The sequence below is a fragment of the Macaca mulatta genome, chromosome 2, assembly GCF_049350105.2.
Source record: "Macaca mulatta isolate MMU2019108-1 chromosome 2, T2T-MMU8v2.0, whole genome shotgun sequence".
In the NCBI taxonomy this organism is placed as follows: domain Eukaryota; kingdom Metazoa; phylum Chordata; class Mammalia; order Primates; family Cercopithecidae; genus Macaca; species Macaca mulatta.
The window spans coordinates 117,220,728-117,234,713 of NC_133407.1; the positions used below are offsets into that span (position 1 = coordinate 117,220,728).

At 40.7% G+C, this 13,986-nt stretch overlaps 1 protein-coding gene across 5 annotated transcripts in view; it reads left to right on the plus strand.

Moving 5' to 3' along the window:
• Positions 1–13,986, plus strand: part of CACNA1D (calcium voltage-gated channel subunit alpha1 D) — a 327,158-nt gene that overhangs the window by 155,182 nt on the left and 157,990 nt on the right. For all 5 annotated transcript variants that reach the window (XM_028844237.2, XM_028844248.2, XM_028844250.2 and 2 more), the window contains 2 exons: positions 4,395–4,534; positions 13,721–13,863. In XM_028844237.2, coding sequence (XP_028700070.1) covers positions 4,395–4,534; positions 13,721–13,863 — 283 coding nt within the window. The remainder of the gene's footprint in view (positions 1–4,394; positions 4,535–13,720; positions 13,864–13,986) is intronic.

A 13,986-nucleotide genomic window follows, 5' to 3' on the forward strand; every position in this document is an offset into this window, starting at 1 on the left:
TCAGGCTTGTTCTAAAAAGGGTTTATGGTAACTTAGTATCATACGTATCCTGTGTGTGTTTTTTTAATACATATGCTAGGATCATAAAACCTCATGCTGTAATAGCCCCTACATGTCTAGATCTGTAGCTTTATTCCTTCCATTTTTTTTCTTGTCTGCTTTCTAGTAGCACTTATGAGTACCTTACATATGTCTGATGCTACAGTTAAAGACAGAGAGGGCCCCTTTCAATAGAGAATCCAGGACTGCAGGGCACAGAAGGGATGGAAGGTGTCAGTGGGAGACGGGGACTTCTGGTAGAGTGTAAGCCAGAAAGCCTTCCCAAAGCCTTGGGCCACGTGGGCGGAAGAGCAAAACTGAGAAGTGACTCTTACCTGGCTGCATCAAGCCTCCGTTCACCTTTTGACAGCAGCTTGGGAGCTCTGTGAGGACAGGGTTCTAGCTTTGCTGAGGAGGATGCAGGTGCTCAGGGATGGACAGATAGACTGATAGACAAGCATTCATACCACAGCGCTAATAAGAGGATTCTTGAAATAGGAGAGTACCAAGTCTAATGAAGGATTCTGGCATCTCCCACCTCTTGCTAGTTAAGTTTCTGTTTCTCAAGATTCTGTATAGCATTAACTGGTTTGGAGATTATTAACTAGTTTAGAGACTATTGGTTTAGAGCCTGTCCTGTTGGTGAAATTTCACTGTTTGAAGAAGATACATCAGGTTTTAGAATTAGAATCGAGCCTTTGTTTCTCTAGTGGCTTGAGTTTTGGCTGGGGTTGGTGGGGGTGGGGGGACTTCTGTCCATGTATAGGGTAGTTTCTGGACATTGTTTTCTAAAGGAAGGTTTGACTGGTCCTGCCCACTCAGGATCTCCTGCCAGGGAAAAGAAATCTCTGCTGGTGGGTGACTGAGTGCCACAGGCGTGACTCTGCCTGGCACACAGAGGGGATGAGATGCAGGAATCATTTACTCTTTTCGTTTACCTGGGGAAGGGCTGTTAAGGTACAGCTCCTGCTCAGGCCTTTTATACCAGGGATGCCTCATTTCATATCTGGTTCTAGAGGGCTCCTGCTGGCCCCTTCTTCCGCCATCCCAGTCTTTCTTCCTCTGTGCTTCCATCCATCGTGGCCACAGACCTCAGTGTCTTCTGTGTGTTACCTCTCACCCAGCTGCTTTGGCTGGGCCCACAGTCCTGCCTTGCCTGGTTAGGAACCTGTCTTTCTTGCTGGCTTCCTCTTCAAATTGTTAATTCAACTTTCTTTTCTCAAATGAACAATCCTCTTGTAAAGCAAGTAATTATCCCACTTCTCCTGAACGACGTTTTGCAATATTTAAAAATAATACTTCGTTTGTTGAATGTGGAGGTATACCTGTTTCATAGGATTCCTTTTTAGTGGCAGGATTGAGGACCAGGATGACACTGGCTTCTAGATAAACTGGTCTGCCTGCTCTCCAGGCTGCGATTGTTCAGTTGGCATCATGGTAGAATCTCTGTAATAAAGAATTGTATTAAAGGAAGTTTGTATTTCTTATAAAGAATCCCATCAAATAATTCACTAAGGATTTTGGAAAGAGAAACCAAATTATTTAAAAAGCAGGGAGAGGGCAAAGGAGAAGGAAAAAGAACGTTTAACGATTCATTTATACTAATGGCCCTTGTGTTATTGTGGCAAAATTACTTCTAAATAAAAGTCAAAGAGGTAAAACCAGCTCTGTTTGGGAGGTGTACTGTCTGTTCTCTGCTTTGTTTTTCTGCTCTGAAGTATAGTGTGCTGTCTTGACGTAGGGATGTAACTGCTATGAATATTGATGGCAGCAAAAGCTTTTTTTTTCCTGTCTGGCCTAGTAAATAAAGCAGCAAGGATATAAAGGGATGAATTGTAACATCAGTGTGCTGTTTTTAGCTTCTCTGGTTCCCTTAGAACTCTTAAGTCTCAAACATATTGACAGTCTGCATTTGGTGGTCAGGGTCTGATGTGAGCACAGTGGGTTGGCATTTTCAGGGATTTTTGCCTCTGGTTAAAGTAACAGAGTTCCTTTTTCTTTGAGCTTTCAGAGTTAATGTTATGGCTTCATTGAGGCCTTCCTGTATCTTTCCCTCTATCCAGTGGCAACGCTGGTGCCTGCTTAGAATACCAGTGGCATGAGTGTGCGATCATTCCTCCAACAGCCACGCCTCGCATGCCTCCCGAGCGAGCACTCCCTTGGGGGATATGGCAGGGAACGGGGCAATGGGGAATCTGGACAGTAAGCAAGGAAGAGCATCCTTGTAGCTCTGAGCGTAGCATCTCATGTAGCTGTATGAAGGGCATGGGGGAAGAAGGCACGGGGGCATGGAATGAGCCTGGCTGAGAACAGGACTGGTCTGAAGGTCTAGAGGGGGCATGAGTATAGAGGTTGGAGATGAGCTAGGCTTTCTAAATTAAATTATAAACACACTGATGCTGGCTAACTCTCAAAACACACACACACACACACAATTCGTTCACTAGACTGTTGTAATGGTGTTCTGAGGAGCAAAGGGAGCTCTGGAGGGCAAGTGTTTAGAAATGACAGGAATCACAACAGCCCTGTCTTTGAGAGGAAGCCCTGTTATATGACCAGTGAAGAGTGGAGAATGGGGGCAAAGGCTGGGATGCATGGCCATGGCTGCATGGTCCCCCTGGTGGTCAAGAGGGAGGATACCTGTGGCACGACAAAGGGAAGTTCTGCCTGGCACGGCCGGTGACAGAGGGGCAGCCATTCTGGCAGCAGACAGCCAGAGCCCAGGGGCGACACAGGCGAGGCTCCCATTTAAATGCACAAGGGTGCTGGGGATACTGCAAGCAAACATTTAACAGGTGACAGTTCCTCAAAGGGTCAGGCTTATGGGAATCATCCTAAATTTCGTGTTTTTAAAAATGTTTCTGAATAAAAAGTGTTCTCTTCAGAAACGTAAAATTTCTTTAAAAATACACATTTGCCTATTGCATAAAAGTAAGTCTGTAATAGTGATAACATATAACACAGCAAAGTGCTTTTTTCCCCCCCGGAATCAGTTGTGAAAAGGAGGGGTTGGCCTGATCGGAGGGCTGAAGATCTAGAATCTCTCTCGTCAGTTACTACTTTTGTGACTCTTGAGAAATTCTCTGTGTCTACATTCAAAACTTCCCCCTCCTCACACCTTCCCCCACACCAACAGAATAAATGACAGGTACCATGGTGGGGACATTTTTCTGGCTCCTGGTACGGTGCCTGTCATTTAGAAGTGGTGTTCATGTAAGTGTTTCCTGAGCCTAATTTATTTTGACCTCTTGCACTAGGCATTTTAATGAGTGAATTTCATGACCTCCGTTTCTCTAAGGTATTGGTAACTTTTCAGGTCCCACTCATAGTAGTGTAGGACTCTGTAGTTCATATTGAAAAGTTACAGTTGCTGATGATACTTTGTTATTTAAATAGCTTCATACGGGGAATGCTTCTTGTAAAGTTAATTGCCCACATCTCTGTCGGTCCATGTTTCTATTGAAACTGAAGCTGCATAAAGAAAACATTTATAAAAGAGGAAAGAGTCAAAGTTTTTAGACTTGCTGATTGATATATTTTCCACAGCTCATGGAGTTGCATGGGTTGGAACTGGAAAGGTTCTAAGAGTCATTTAGCCCATGAGCGGCACCTGTGAGGTCTGTGGCAGTCAGATGGGCATGGCTGCTGGGGCGGATACAAGAGAAAAGGTCAGAGGCTCTGCCTAGGTTTCCTGGGAAAGGGCATGGTGACCTGTCACAAGTTCAGCCAGGAGAGGCGGCATGCCAACAAGCAGGCAGGGTGTTTGCCATCCTGAATTCACTTCCCTTATTGTGCGGATGCAGAAACTTATGCCCAGAGGAGGGGAAGGACTTGCTCAGGGTCACCTTGCTACTCAGTGACAAAGCTGACTCTGACTTCGAACTCAGACATAAACCCAAGAAGAAGAGAGGGTCAAAACAGATGCATCTTCATTTCTTCCGGAGGATGAATTTCTTCTGTTCAAAGCCACCATTGGAATCTTTGTTGTGCCCTTGTGCTTTTCTGGGCCTGATTTGGCAACCTCAGGAGGAGAGCATGCTGCGTTTTGCAAATGTGTGCAAATAACAAACATGCCTGTTATGTCCTAAGCAGACTCATCACACATGCATTGGGGCAGGTGGCAAAATGCAGTCATGCAGCCTGGAACGAAAAGTGTTGCACACGTAGTTGCTTATGAGAAATTCAGTGTTAGAATGTAAATGCCTTCCTGGCCCAGGGGCAGTATAATTGTTCCATTTCTCATAATAAAATGCTTATATGTCTAAGATGTTGATTCTAATCTCTCTTCCTTTTTCTGTCTCCTCTTCCTCCCCTGCCCCTACTTTTCTGGTATGTTTCTTTGTTTTTCTTCACAGGAAAAAGTAGAATATGCCTTCCTGATTATTTTTACAGTCGAGACATTTTTGAAGATTATAGCGTATGGATTATTGCTACATCCTAATGCTTATGTTAGGAATGGATGGAATTTACTGGATTTTGTTATAGTAATAGTAGGGTAAGTCCCTTTTACTTTGGGGAAATGTTGATTTGGAAAATGGAAAATGGGAGGTGGAGGTTGGGGGGAACGGTAACAAAACGGTAACATTTTTAGGGAATGTTGTTGCTCTTTTATGCCAGCTGTTGCACCAGAACCTCTCAGGAGTTCTTTTAACGCTGATGATGCTGCTGTCAATCTCTGGGCAGAGACTAGTTTGAAATTCTCTCGTTGTTACTCCCCTTTTTAGTAACATGTTATAGATGGGAGTGTAAGCTCCTAATGTGAAAAGCTTTACCTAACAGGGTCTTGGATCTCCAGAAATAGACCAATCCTGTTGGTGATTAGAGTCAAGTGAGTAGAGCTTTTAATACTTAGTGCCAATGTTAAGTTAAAAAAAGTAAAAAGTAATAAAACCTTCATAGCAGTGAGGTACTCTGCTATTTAACATCCCTTGAGCAAAGCTATTAATTTTCTCTCTTCCTATTTTTTTTTTTTTTTTTTTTTTTTTTTTTTTTGCTGACTTGTGGGAGAAACTCTGGCATACTACAATTCCATTTTAAATAATGAAACAAGTGTCTGGATAATGTCATGTATCTGGCATAAAATGAAATAAGCTAGAAAATGCAGAGAAGCAGGTGTTCCACCAAAATCCTGTTGCAGGAAGAAGACATCAGTAGTTTTAGTTAAAGGAGAATGTTAAAATAAAAAATAGTGGCCTGTGTTATTTTAGTCCTTCCACACCTGGAAATGCTGCCAGGAAGAGAAAAATGAATCCACGTTACAGGAATGCTGGGTCTTTGGACCAAATACCCATGTAGGAAGATAAGATATATCCTTTTTCCCAGTCTTAGTTATGCTAGCTGTAAAGTGAGTTGCTCCTAAAATTATGTTTTTGTAAAGAGAGGTTTTTAAATAGCCTCTCTGTTTTCATCTTCATGACTTCAGTGAACTGCTTTTTACAGTTGAGCAAGGTGATTTTTCTTGTGGATTATCCTTTTATCATGAATCTTTTGCCTTTTCATTGGAAACGAAATCTGCTGGGTATTGGGAGAGTGGAATTGGTTGTGGGCCTTCCTAGGTCCTTTCAACCTAGGAAGTTAATATGAGATCCTGATTGCCCGATGGGACAGTTAGACTTGTGGGAAACAAGTTAGCTTTTGCAAAACCCCCACAGCACATTGGCATTTAAGGCATCATTGCAAAAGAAGTGCACCAAAATGAACAGGTGGCAGATATGTGCCATACTTTCCTGTATTTGATGGACTCTGTCAAGGAATGGCAGGCGGGAGCCTTGCAGGTATGTTGGTTCTGGGATAATCTGGCTGTGCCTCTTCTGCCACTGGAGTTTTCGTTCAGCTGGGAATGGAGATGCTTAGCCCCATTTCTTTCATCACCATGCTATGATCACCTCAGATTTCTGCCTGGAGACGTTTTTCACACTACAGCACAGCAAAAGGACAGGGAACCAAGTGGAGCATGGTGGTCTTATTGAGTTAAGGAGACAGAGACGAGAGTTTGGGGAGGCAGAATATGGGAAGGGAGGGAGCTGTTTAGAGAAAGAGCTTCATAAATATGCCTTAGAGTCCTCTTCAGTTTTGGCTGAGGGCTAAGCTACACCTACACGGAGTTATGAGTCCATGAGGCCAGGAAAGACCACTACTAGGGAAAAGAGAAAGATCAGGGAGCTGTAAAATGAATAATAACCAGGGCTTACAAAGGACTAGAAGGCGTTCAAATTCTGACTAATTAGGGTGGAAAGACCTCATTGAACACCCTGGACTGTCAGTAGAGACCCCACAGGGCCATTAGTAGTGGTGCTAAACTGGTTCTAGAGCAGGGGCTGGCAAACTGTGGCCAATGGGCCAACTCCTAGCCCATCTAGCCTGCCACCTATTTTTATAAATAAAGTTTTATTGTAACATGGGCACGCTCATCTGTTTACATAGTTCAGTTTGAGTAGTTTAGGTCCACAAAACCTAAGATATTTAAATATTTACTATCTGGCCTTTTACAGAAAAAGTTTGCCAATCGCTACTCTAGAGTACAGAGACTACCTGAAACCCTTGCTTACAATGTTTGAAAAGAAGTCTGAAAAGAAGCAAACTAGGCCGGGCATGGTGGCTCATGCCTGTAATCCCAGCACCTTGGGAGGCCGAGGTGGGTGGATCACCTGAGGTCAGGAGTTCAAGACCAGCCGTGACCAGCATGGTGAAACCCCATCTCTACTAAAAATGCAAAAATTATCTGGGTGTGGTGGTGCGTGCCTGTAATCCCAGCTACATGGGAGGCTGAGGCAGGAGAATTGCCTAAACCTGGGAGGCAGAGGTTGCAGTGAGCCAAAATCGTGCCACTGCACTCCAACCTGGGTGGCAGAGTGAGACTCTGTTTCAGAAAAAAAGAAAAGGAAACTGATATGCTAACTGAACTGCCTGCCAGAAGACAACTCAACATTGTTTAAAGGAAGACAACAAAATCCAGACACGGAACATATGAAGGAATGTAACCCATAACCAGGAGGAAACTCCATCAGTAGAAACAGATCCTGAAATGACAGAGGTGATGGAATTAGAGAAGGACTTCACAAAACTGTAGAAACTACTATTATACATATATTTATGGACTTAAAGGGATACATGATTATAGTAAGGAAAGATGGGACAATATTTAAAAAATTGAACTTTAAGAGATGAAAAATATATCCAAAATGAAAAATTCTCTGGATTAGCTTAACCTCAGCTTAGACACTAGAGAAGGAAAAATATCAGGGAATTTGAACATATAGCAATAACATGAAGAATAATGATTGAGAAGAAAATGAATACCACCTCTGTGACCTGTGGGGGAATATCAAGTGGTCTAACGTGTATATTTGGGGTCTCAGAAGGAGAGGAGAGAAGAGACAGAAAAAATATTTGAAGAAACGGCTCCAGATTTTCCAAATGTGATGAAAAACTAAACTCACAAGAAGCTCAGCAAACCCTGAGCAAAATAAACATGAAGAAAGCCACATCAAGGCACATCATAATTGTAATCAAATTGTTAAAAACTGAAGATAAGGAGAAAACCTTAAAACAGAGAAAAAAGTCTCAGACTATTTGTCCACAGCTGTGCAAGCCAAGACAATAGAGAGGCATCTTTAAAGTACTGGGGGAAAATGTCAGCCTAGGATTCTCACTCAGTAAAATGTCTTTCAGAGTTTAAGTCAAAATAAAAACTTTTTCAGACATGCCAGAGTTTCAGAATTAATGACTAATAGACCTGTACCTCAATCAGTGTTAAAGACAGTTCCTCAGGGCTGGAGGAAAATGACACGAGGTAGAAAAGTGGATCTACACAGAAAGAATGAAGAGTGCCAGAAAGGGTAAATATGTGGGTACATACACAGACATTTTCCCCCTCATTTAAAAGTTTCTTTAAAGGTAATTATTTAAAGCAAAAATAATAACAATGTACTGTAGTGCCTATATCTTCTACAGAAATAAAGTACATGACAATGGTAGCATGAAGGACAGGAACAGGGAAATAGCCATATGGTCTTGTCATATACTTATACAGTAGTTGGAATGATTAAATGTTATCTGAAGATAGACTGTAATACCTTCAAGATGTATATTGTAAACCCTAGAATATGGATTGGCAAACTACAACCTATAGACCAAATCTAGTTTGAGCCTTTTTTCCCCCACCATTGACAAAGTATTTTATTGGCTGCCTGCTTTGGCAAAAAAGTTTCATTGTAATTTAGCCACATTCAGTCATGTCTATGGCTATTTGGTGTTATAATGGCAAAGTTGGGTAGTTGTGACAAACCCTATGGCCTGCAGATTCTAAAATATTTATTATTTGGCACTTTATAGAAAATATTTATTGACACTTGCCTTAGAGAAGCCACTAAAAAAAAAAAAAAAAATCCCGGGTATATCTAAGAAGCCTATAGTAGAGATTAAATGGAATTTAAAAAAACCCTCAATCCAAAACAGGCAGGGAAGAAGAAAAACGGAACAAAGGACAGGACAAATAGAAAACAAATGGCAAGTTGCTAGGTTTAAACCTAGGTAAACCTAGATTTAAACCTTATTAAAATCATTATCACAAAGAAAGGATAACGGCCTTTGTGTCCATGTGCTCTCATCATTTAGCTCCCACTTGTAAGTGAGAACATGTGGTATTTGTTTTTTTGTTCCACTATTAGTTTGCTAAGGATAATGGCTTCCAGCTCCATCCATGTGCCCACAAAAGAAATGATCTTGTTCTTTTTTATGACTGCATAGTATTCCTTGGTGTAGTTGTTCACATTTTCCTTATCCAGTCTGTATTGATGGGCATGTAGGTTGATTCCATGTCTTTGCTATTGTGAATAGTGCCACAGTGAACATTCACATGCATGTGTCTTTATGGTAGAATGGTTTATTTTTCTCTGAGTATATACCAAGTAATGGGATTTCTGGGTCAAATGGTAGTTCTGTTGTTAGCTCTTTGAGGAATTGCCACACTGCTTTCCACAATGGTTGAACTACTCCCACCAACAGTGTATAAGCATTCCTTTTCCTCTGCAACCTCGCCAGCATCTGTTATTTTCTGACTTTTTAAGAGTAGCCATTTTAACTGGTGTGAAATGGTATCTCGTTGTGGTTTTGATTTGCACTTATCTGACGATCAGTAATACGGAACTTTTTTCATATGCTTCTTGACCACATGTATGTCTTTTGAATAATATCTCTTTGTGTCCTTTGCTGACTTTTTAATGGGAGTTTCCTTTTTTCTTGTGAAGTTGTTTGAGTTCCTTATAGATGTTGGGATATCAGACCTTTGTCAGATGCATAATTTGCCAATTTTTTTTCTCATTCTGTAGGTTGTCTCTTTACCCTGTTTCTTTTGTTGTGCAGAAGCTCTTAAGTTTAATTAGGCCCCATATGTCAGGTTTTGCTTTTGTTGTGATTGCTTTTGGCATCTTCGTCATGAAATCCTTGCCCATTCCTATGTCCAGAATGGTATTGCCTAAGTTGTCTTCCAGGGTTTTTTATAGTTTTGGGTTTTACATTTAAGTCTTTAATCCATCTGAGTTGATTTTTGTATATATAAGAAAGAGGTCCAGTTTCAGTCTTGTGCATATGGCTTGCCAGTTATCCCAGCATGTTTTATTGAATGGGGAGTCCTTTCCCCATTGCTTTTTTTTCGTCCCCTTTGTCGAAGATCAGATGGTTGTAGGTGTGTGACCTTATTTCTGGGCTCTCTACTATGTTCTGCTGGTCTGTGTGTCTGTTTTTGTATGAGCACCATTTGTTCTGGTTACTGTAGCCCTGTAGTATAATTTGAAGTTGGGTAATGTGACCCTTCTAACTTTGTTGTTTTGTTTAGGATTGCCTTGGCCATCCAGGCTCCTTTTTTGTTCCATATGAATTTTAAAATTGTTTTTTTTCTAGTTATGTGAATAATGTCATTGGTAGTTTGATAGGAATAGCATTGAATCTGTAAGTTGTTTTGGGCAGTATGACTAATTAACTGATACTGAGTCTTCCTATTTGTGAACATGGTGTGTTTTTCCATTTGTTTGTGTCATCTCTGATTTCTTTGAGCAGTGTAAAACCATGAAATTTCTCGTAGAAAATATTGGAAAAAATCTTTATGACCTCAGCATAGGCAGAGATTTCTCAGGTTACAAAAAGCTCCAGTCATGAAAGAGTAATTGAAAATATTGACTTTATCAAAATTTAAAACTTTTCTTCAAAAGACAGTGTGAAGACAATGAAAAAGCAAGGCACAGATTGGGAAAATATTCACAATACATACATCTGACAAAACACTTATATTCAGAATATATAAAGAACTCTTACAACCCAATAGTAAGACAACCCAATAAGCAAGTAGGTAAAAGATTTGAACAGATCTTCACAAAAGAAGATACGTGGATCGTCAACAAACATCTGAAAAGATGCTCAACATTGTTAGTAATTAGAGAAATGCAAATTAAAACTACAGTGACAGTACTGCATACCCACTAGTATTACTAAATGTAAAAAGACTGAAAATACCAAGTCTTAACCAAAATATGGAACAACTGGAACTCTCATACACCACTTGTAGAAATGGAAAATGGTATAATTACTTTGGAAAAAATGCACCCGTTTCTTACAGTGTTAAACATAGACTTACCATATGACCATATTACCAGTTCTACTCTTAGGTATTTATCCAAGAAAAATGAAAACACATGTCCACAAAAAAACTTTATTCATAATAGAGAAAAACTGGAAACAACTCATATATCCCTCAACGGGTGAATGGATAAACTCATTGTGGTGTATTTATATAGTGGGATATTACGGAACAACAAAAAGAAATGAACTGCTGATAAAATAACGCAGATGAGTGTCAAAAACATTATGCTGAGCAAAAGAAGATGAGCCAGGACAACATACTATGTGATTCCATTTATATGGGTTCTAGAAAAAAAAAAAAACTCTAGCAATAAACGGCCAATCACTGGATACTCAAGGCTGAGCTTCGAGGGAAGCTCTGCACGAGGCTGTGCAGGGGGCACAAGAGAATCATTTGAAATGTTGAAATCTTCTCTATCTTGATCATGGTGTTTATTACTTAGGCTTATGCATTTTTCAAAACTCATCATACACTTTAAATAAGTGTGTTTTATTATAGATAAATTAAACTGCAATATAAAGTGATTTAAAAAGCAAAAAAAAAAAATCTAGGAAACTGAAGCAGAACTGGACTCTTAGAAAAACTTCAGAACATCAGATTATTTTTTATCTAAAATATGCACGAAACTGGAGTCAAAGAGCGGAAGAAGGGTTTTAAAAAAGAAAAAGAAGAATTATGATGTCTTCATTTGAATCAAATTCCTACTCACTAAAGTTTCCAACTGCAGTCTGTATCTCAATCCAATGGATTTTCCATTCCAAGTCAACAGTGACCTATTGCTTTTGTCAAGATTCCCAATAACCAAGACGTTAAGAAAGTAATTGATATTTCTAAAATGTTAACTGTTAATGTGACCACAAGAGGACTCAGTGTGTCTGCCAGAGCTGAAGTTATTCCTTTAGAGAAAAGTTTGATCTAAGCCAGCTTTTGTCCCATGCCTCTAAATTTTCAATTAAGATATATTTCAAGCATTCAGGCTCTGTTGCTTAAGCTTTTTTAAGAACATGACTCCTCATTCTGGTGCTTCTGACTTTAGTCAGTTCAGACAGCTTCTTGTTTTTTTCTCCCACCTTGGGGTAAGCTTTTAGTAATAATCTAGAGTCAGTTACTCCTTTCTCATCCTGTCCTTATCTCTTCGGGCCCATGGTACTTTTTTGGAGAGGTGTGGTGGTGAGGAACGGAATCACGGAATAGTAGAGTGGAAACGTCATTCTCTGAGTCGTTAAATCCAGTTTTGTCATTTTACGGAGAGGAGAACTGAGGCCCAGAGGAGGAGAGGGACTTCCCTAATATCTCATAACTCTTAGGAATGGAAACCAGCCCTGGCCCCTTGCAGCCCTGCACTGCCTGGGAACACAGCCTGCTTTTCTCTCTGACTTGGGCTCTTTGGTAATAAGAGAGAGACATTTTTCATGTGTTTTCAAGGACATTGCTGAAGAACAAGGAATAAAGGGACCGTGAAGTAGATGTTGCAAAACACGGATACTTGAAAGCAGTCTTCAGTCACTACCTGCATAAATTACTTTGCTAACCCTTTGGGATGAAAATTCCTGTGGCTTGCACATTGCAGAAGAGTTTGAGGTTTTCTTTCTTTCTTTTTCTTTGTTTTTTCTGAAGCTATGAATTTGTTTTGGAGGAGAGACTTTTCACTTTAGCCTTGCTGCAGGGATTTACAGTAATTTTGTAAAAACCATGCTGAAGAGAGAGAAGCCTGTCATAAATCTGATCTGTTTCCTCAGTCATAACTAGGGAGAGCTCACCATCTGAAGCTTTGTAGAGGTGGAGACCGGGTTTGTTGCTAATTGATATACTGTTACTAAAACAAAGGATTGATCTGTCAATGCCTCGGAACTACACAACTATACCCAGTCAGGGCTGCCATCAGACCACCCTATGTTTTATGGACTTAGTGTCTTGGCAGCCCAGAGACATGCCAGTGGGGGCAGTTTCTGCTTTGTCTGCTCATTAAACTCTGGAGACCTTTTCTTTGTTGCTGGGCCAGTCATTCCCACAATCTGATTGGCCAGAGTTGATGCTGTTTGAAATGGGCAAATTTTATACTTACTCTGAAAAACGAGCAATAATTCCAAAGAATATTTATTTAAAAGAGGAAAAGTAACTGTTAAATGAGCAGATTGCCTGAAAAGAGCTTTATCCGAACCTTCTAAGACTAGGACAAAATTTATTGTGGCTGCCAGGTACAGTATTATTCACATTTCAAAAGAGAGAATGATGATATTAATACCTTACCTTAGATAACTGCCTTTAGCCTTTGCACAGCTCCTTAGTATCTGTGATTTACATCCTCCAAATATCCCTATGAAGGTGAAGGTTGGGGTGTGTGTGTTAGTGACTACATTGACTACGTATGACATATTAAGATGTGAGACTTTGAAGTCATGCATTGATTGATTCATCAGATATTTTTGGAGTACTTCCTATGTGTCAGATACTGTAATAGGCTCTAGACTAGAATAGACCACATACACAAATGAGCAGAGCAGACCAAAACTCCTTGCTGTTACAGAACCTACGTTCTAGAGGGGTCCACAGGCCTGCCTTTACATGTGTTGCTGCTGGTTGTGTGACCTTGGACAAGCTACTTATTCCTATTGAGTTTGTTTTCTCATGTGTAACATGGTGTTCTTAATTCCTACTGCGTAACATTTTGTGAGAATTAATGCGACAATGTATGTGCAGTGCTCATGAATGGTAGCCACCAACACGACTGTGGTCATTGCAGTTTGCAGCAGTTCCACTTGTCATCATTGGGTTCCCAGGGAGTCCCCTCTTCTTTGGGAACAGACTTGCTCTCTGCTGCTCCATTGCGATAAAACCAGATGAGGTTAATCCCTGTCCCAGTCATTCTGGAGTTGGAGTCATCTGTATTCCAATTCCACAGCCCAGTTCTCGTCTTTGTCTTCCTTTGATTTAAGCAGCAGCCATGCAGAATTAGCCCTTGTTCAGAAATAACACGGTTATCATCCTGTTTCGCTTCCCTGGGGTGACCGACTCTAACGTTTCTTTCTCTTTCTCTTCTTTCAGATTGTTTAGTGTAATTTTGGAACAATTAACCAAAGAAACAGAAGGCGGGAACCACTCTAGCGGCAAGTCTGGAGGCTTTGATGTCAAAGCCCTCCGTGCCTTTCGAGTGTTGCGACCACTTCGACTAGTGTCAGGAGTGCCCAGTAAGCACTTATTGTTTCCTAGAGTCAGGAGTGTGCTGGTTTTTCCTTCCAGGTGGGTCTCAGAATCATTGACTGGTGCTTCGAGGTGAGTTGCTCTGTGCCAGCCAGGGGTCAGCGGACGAC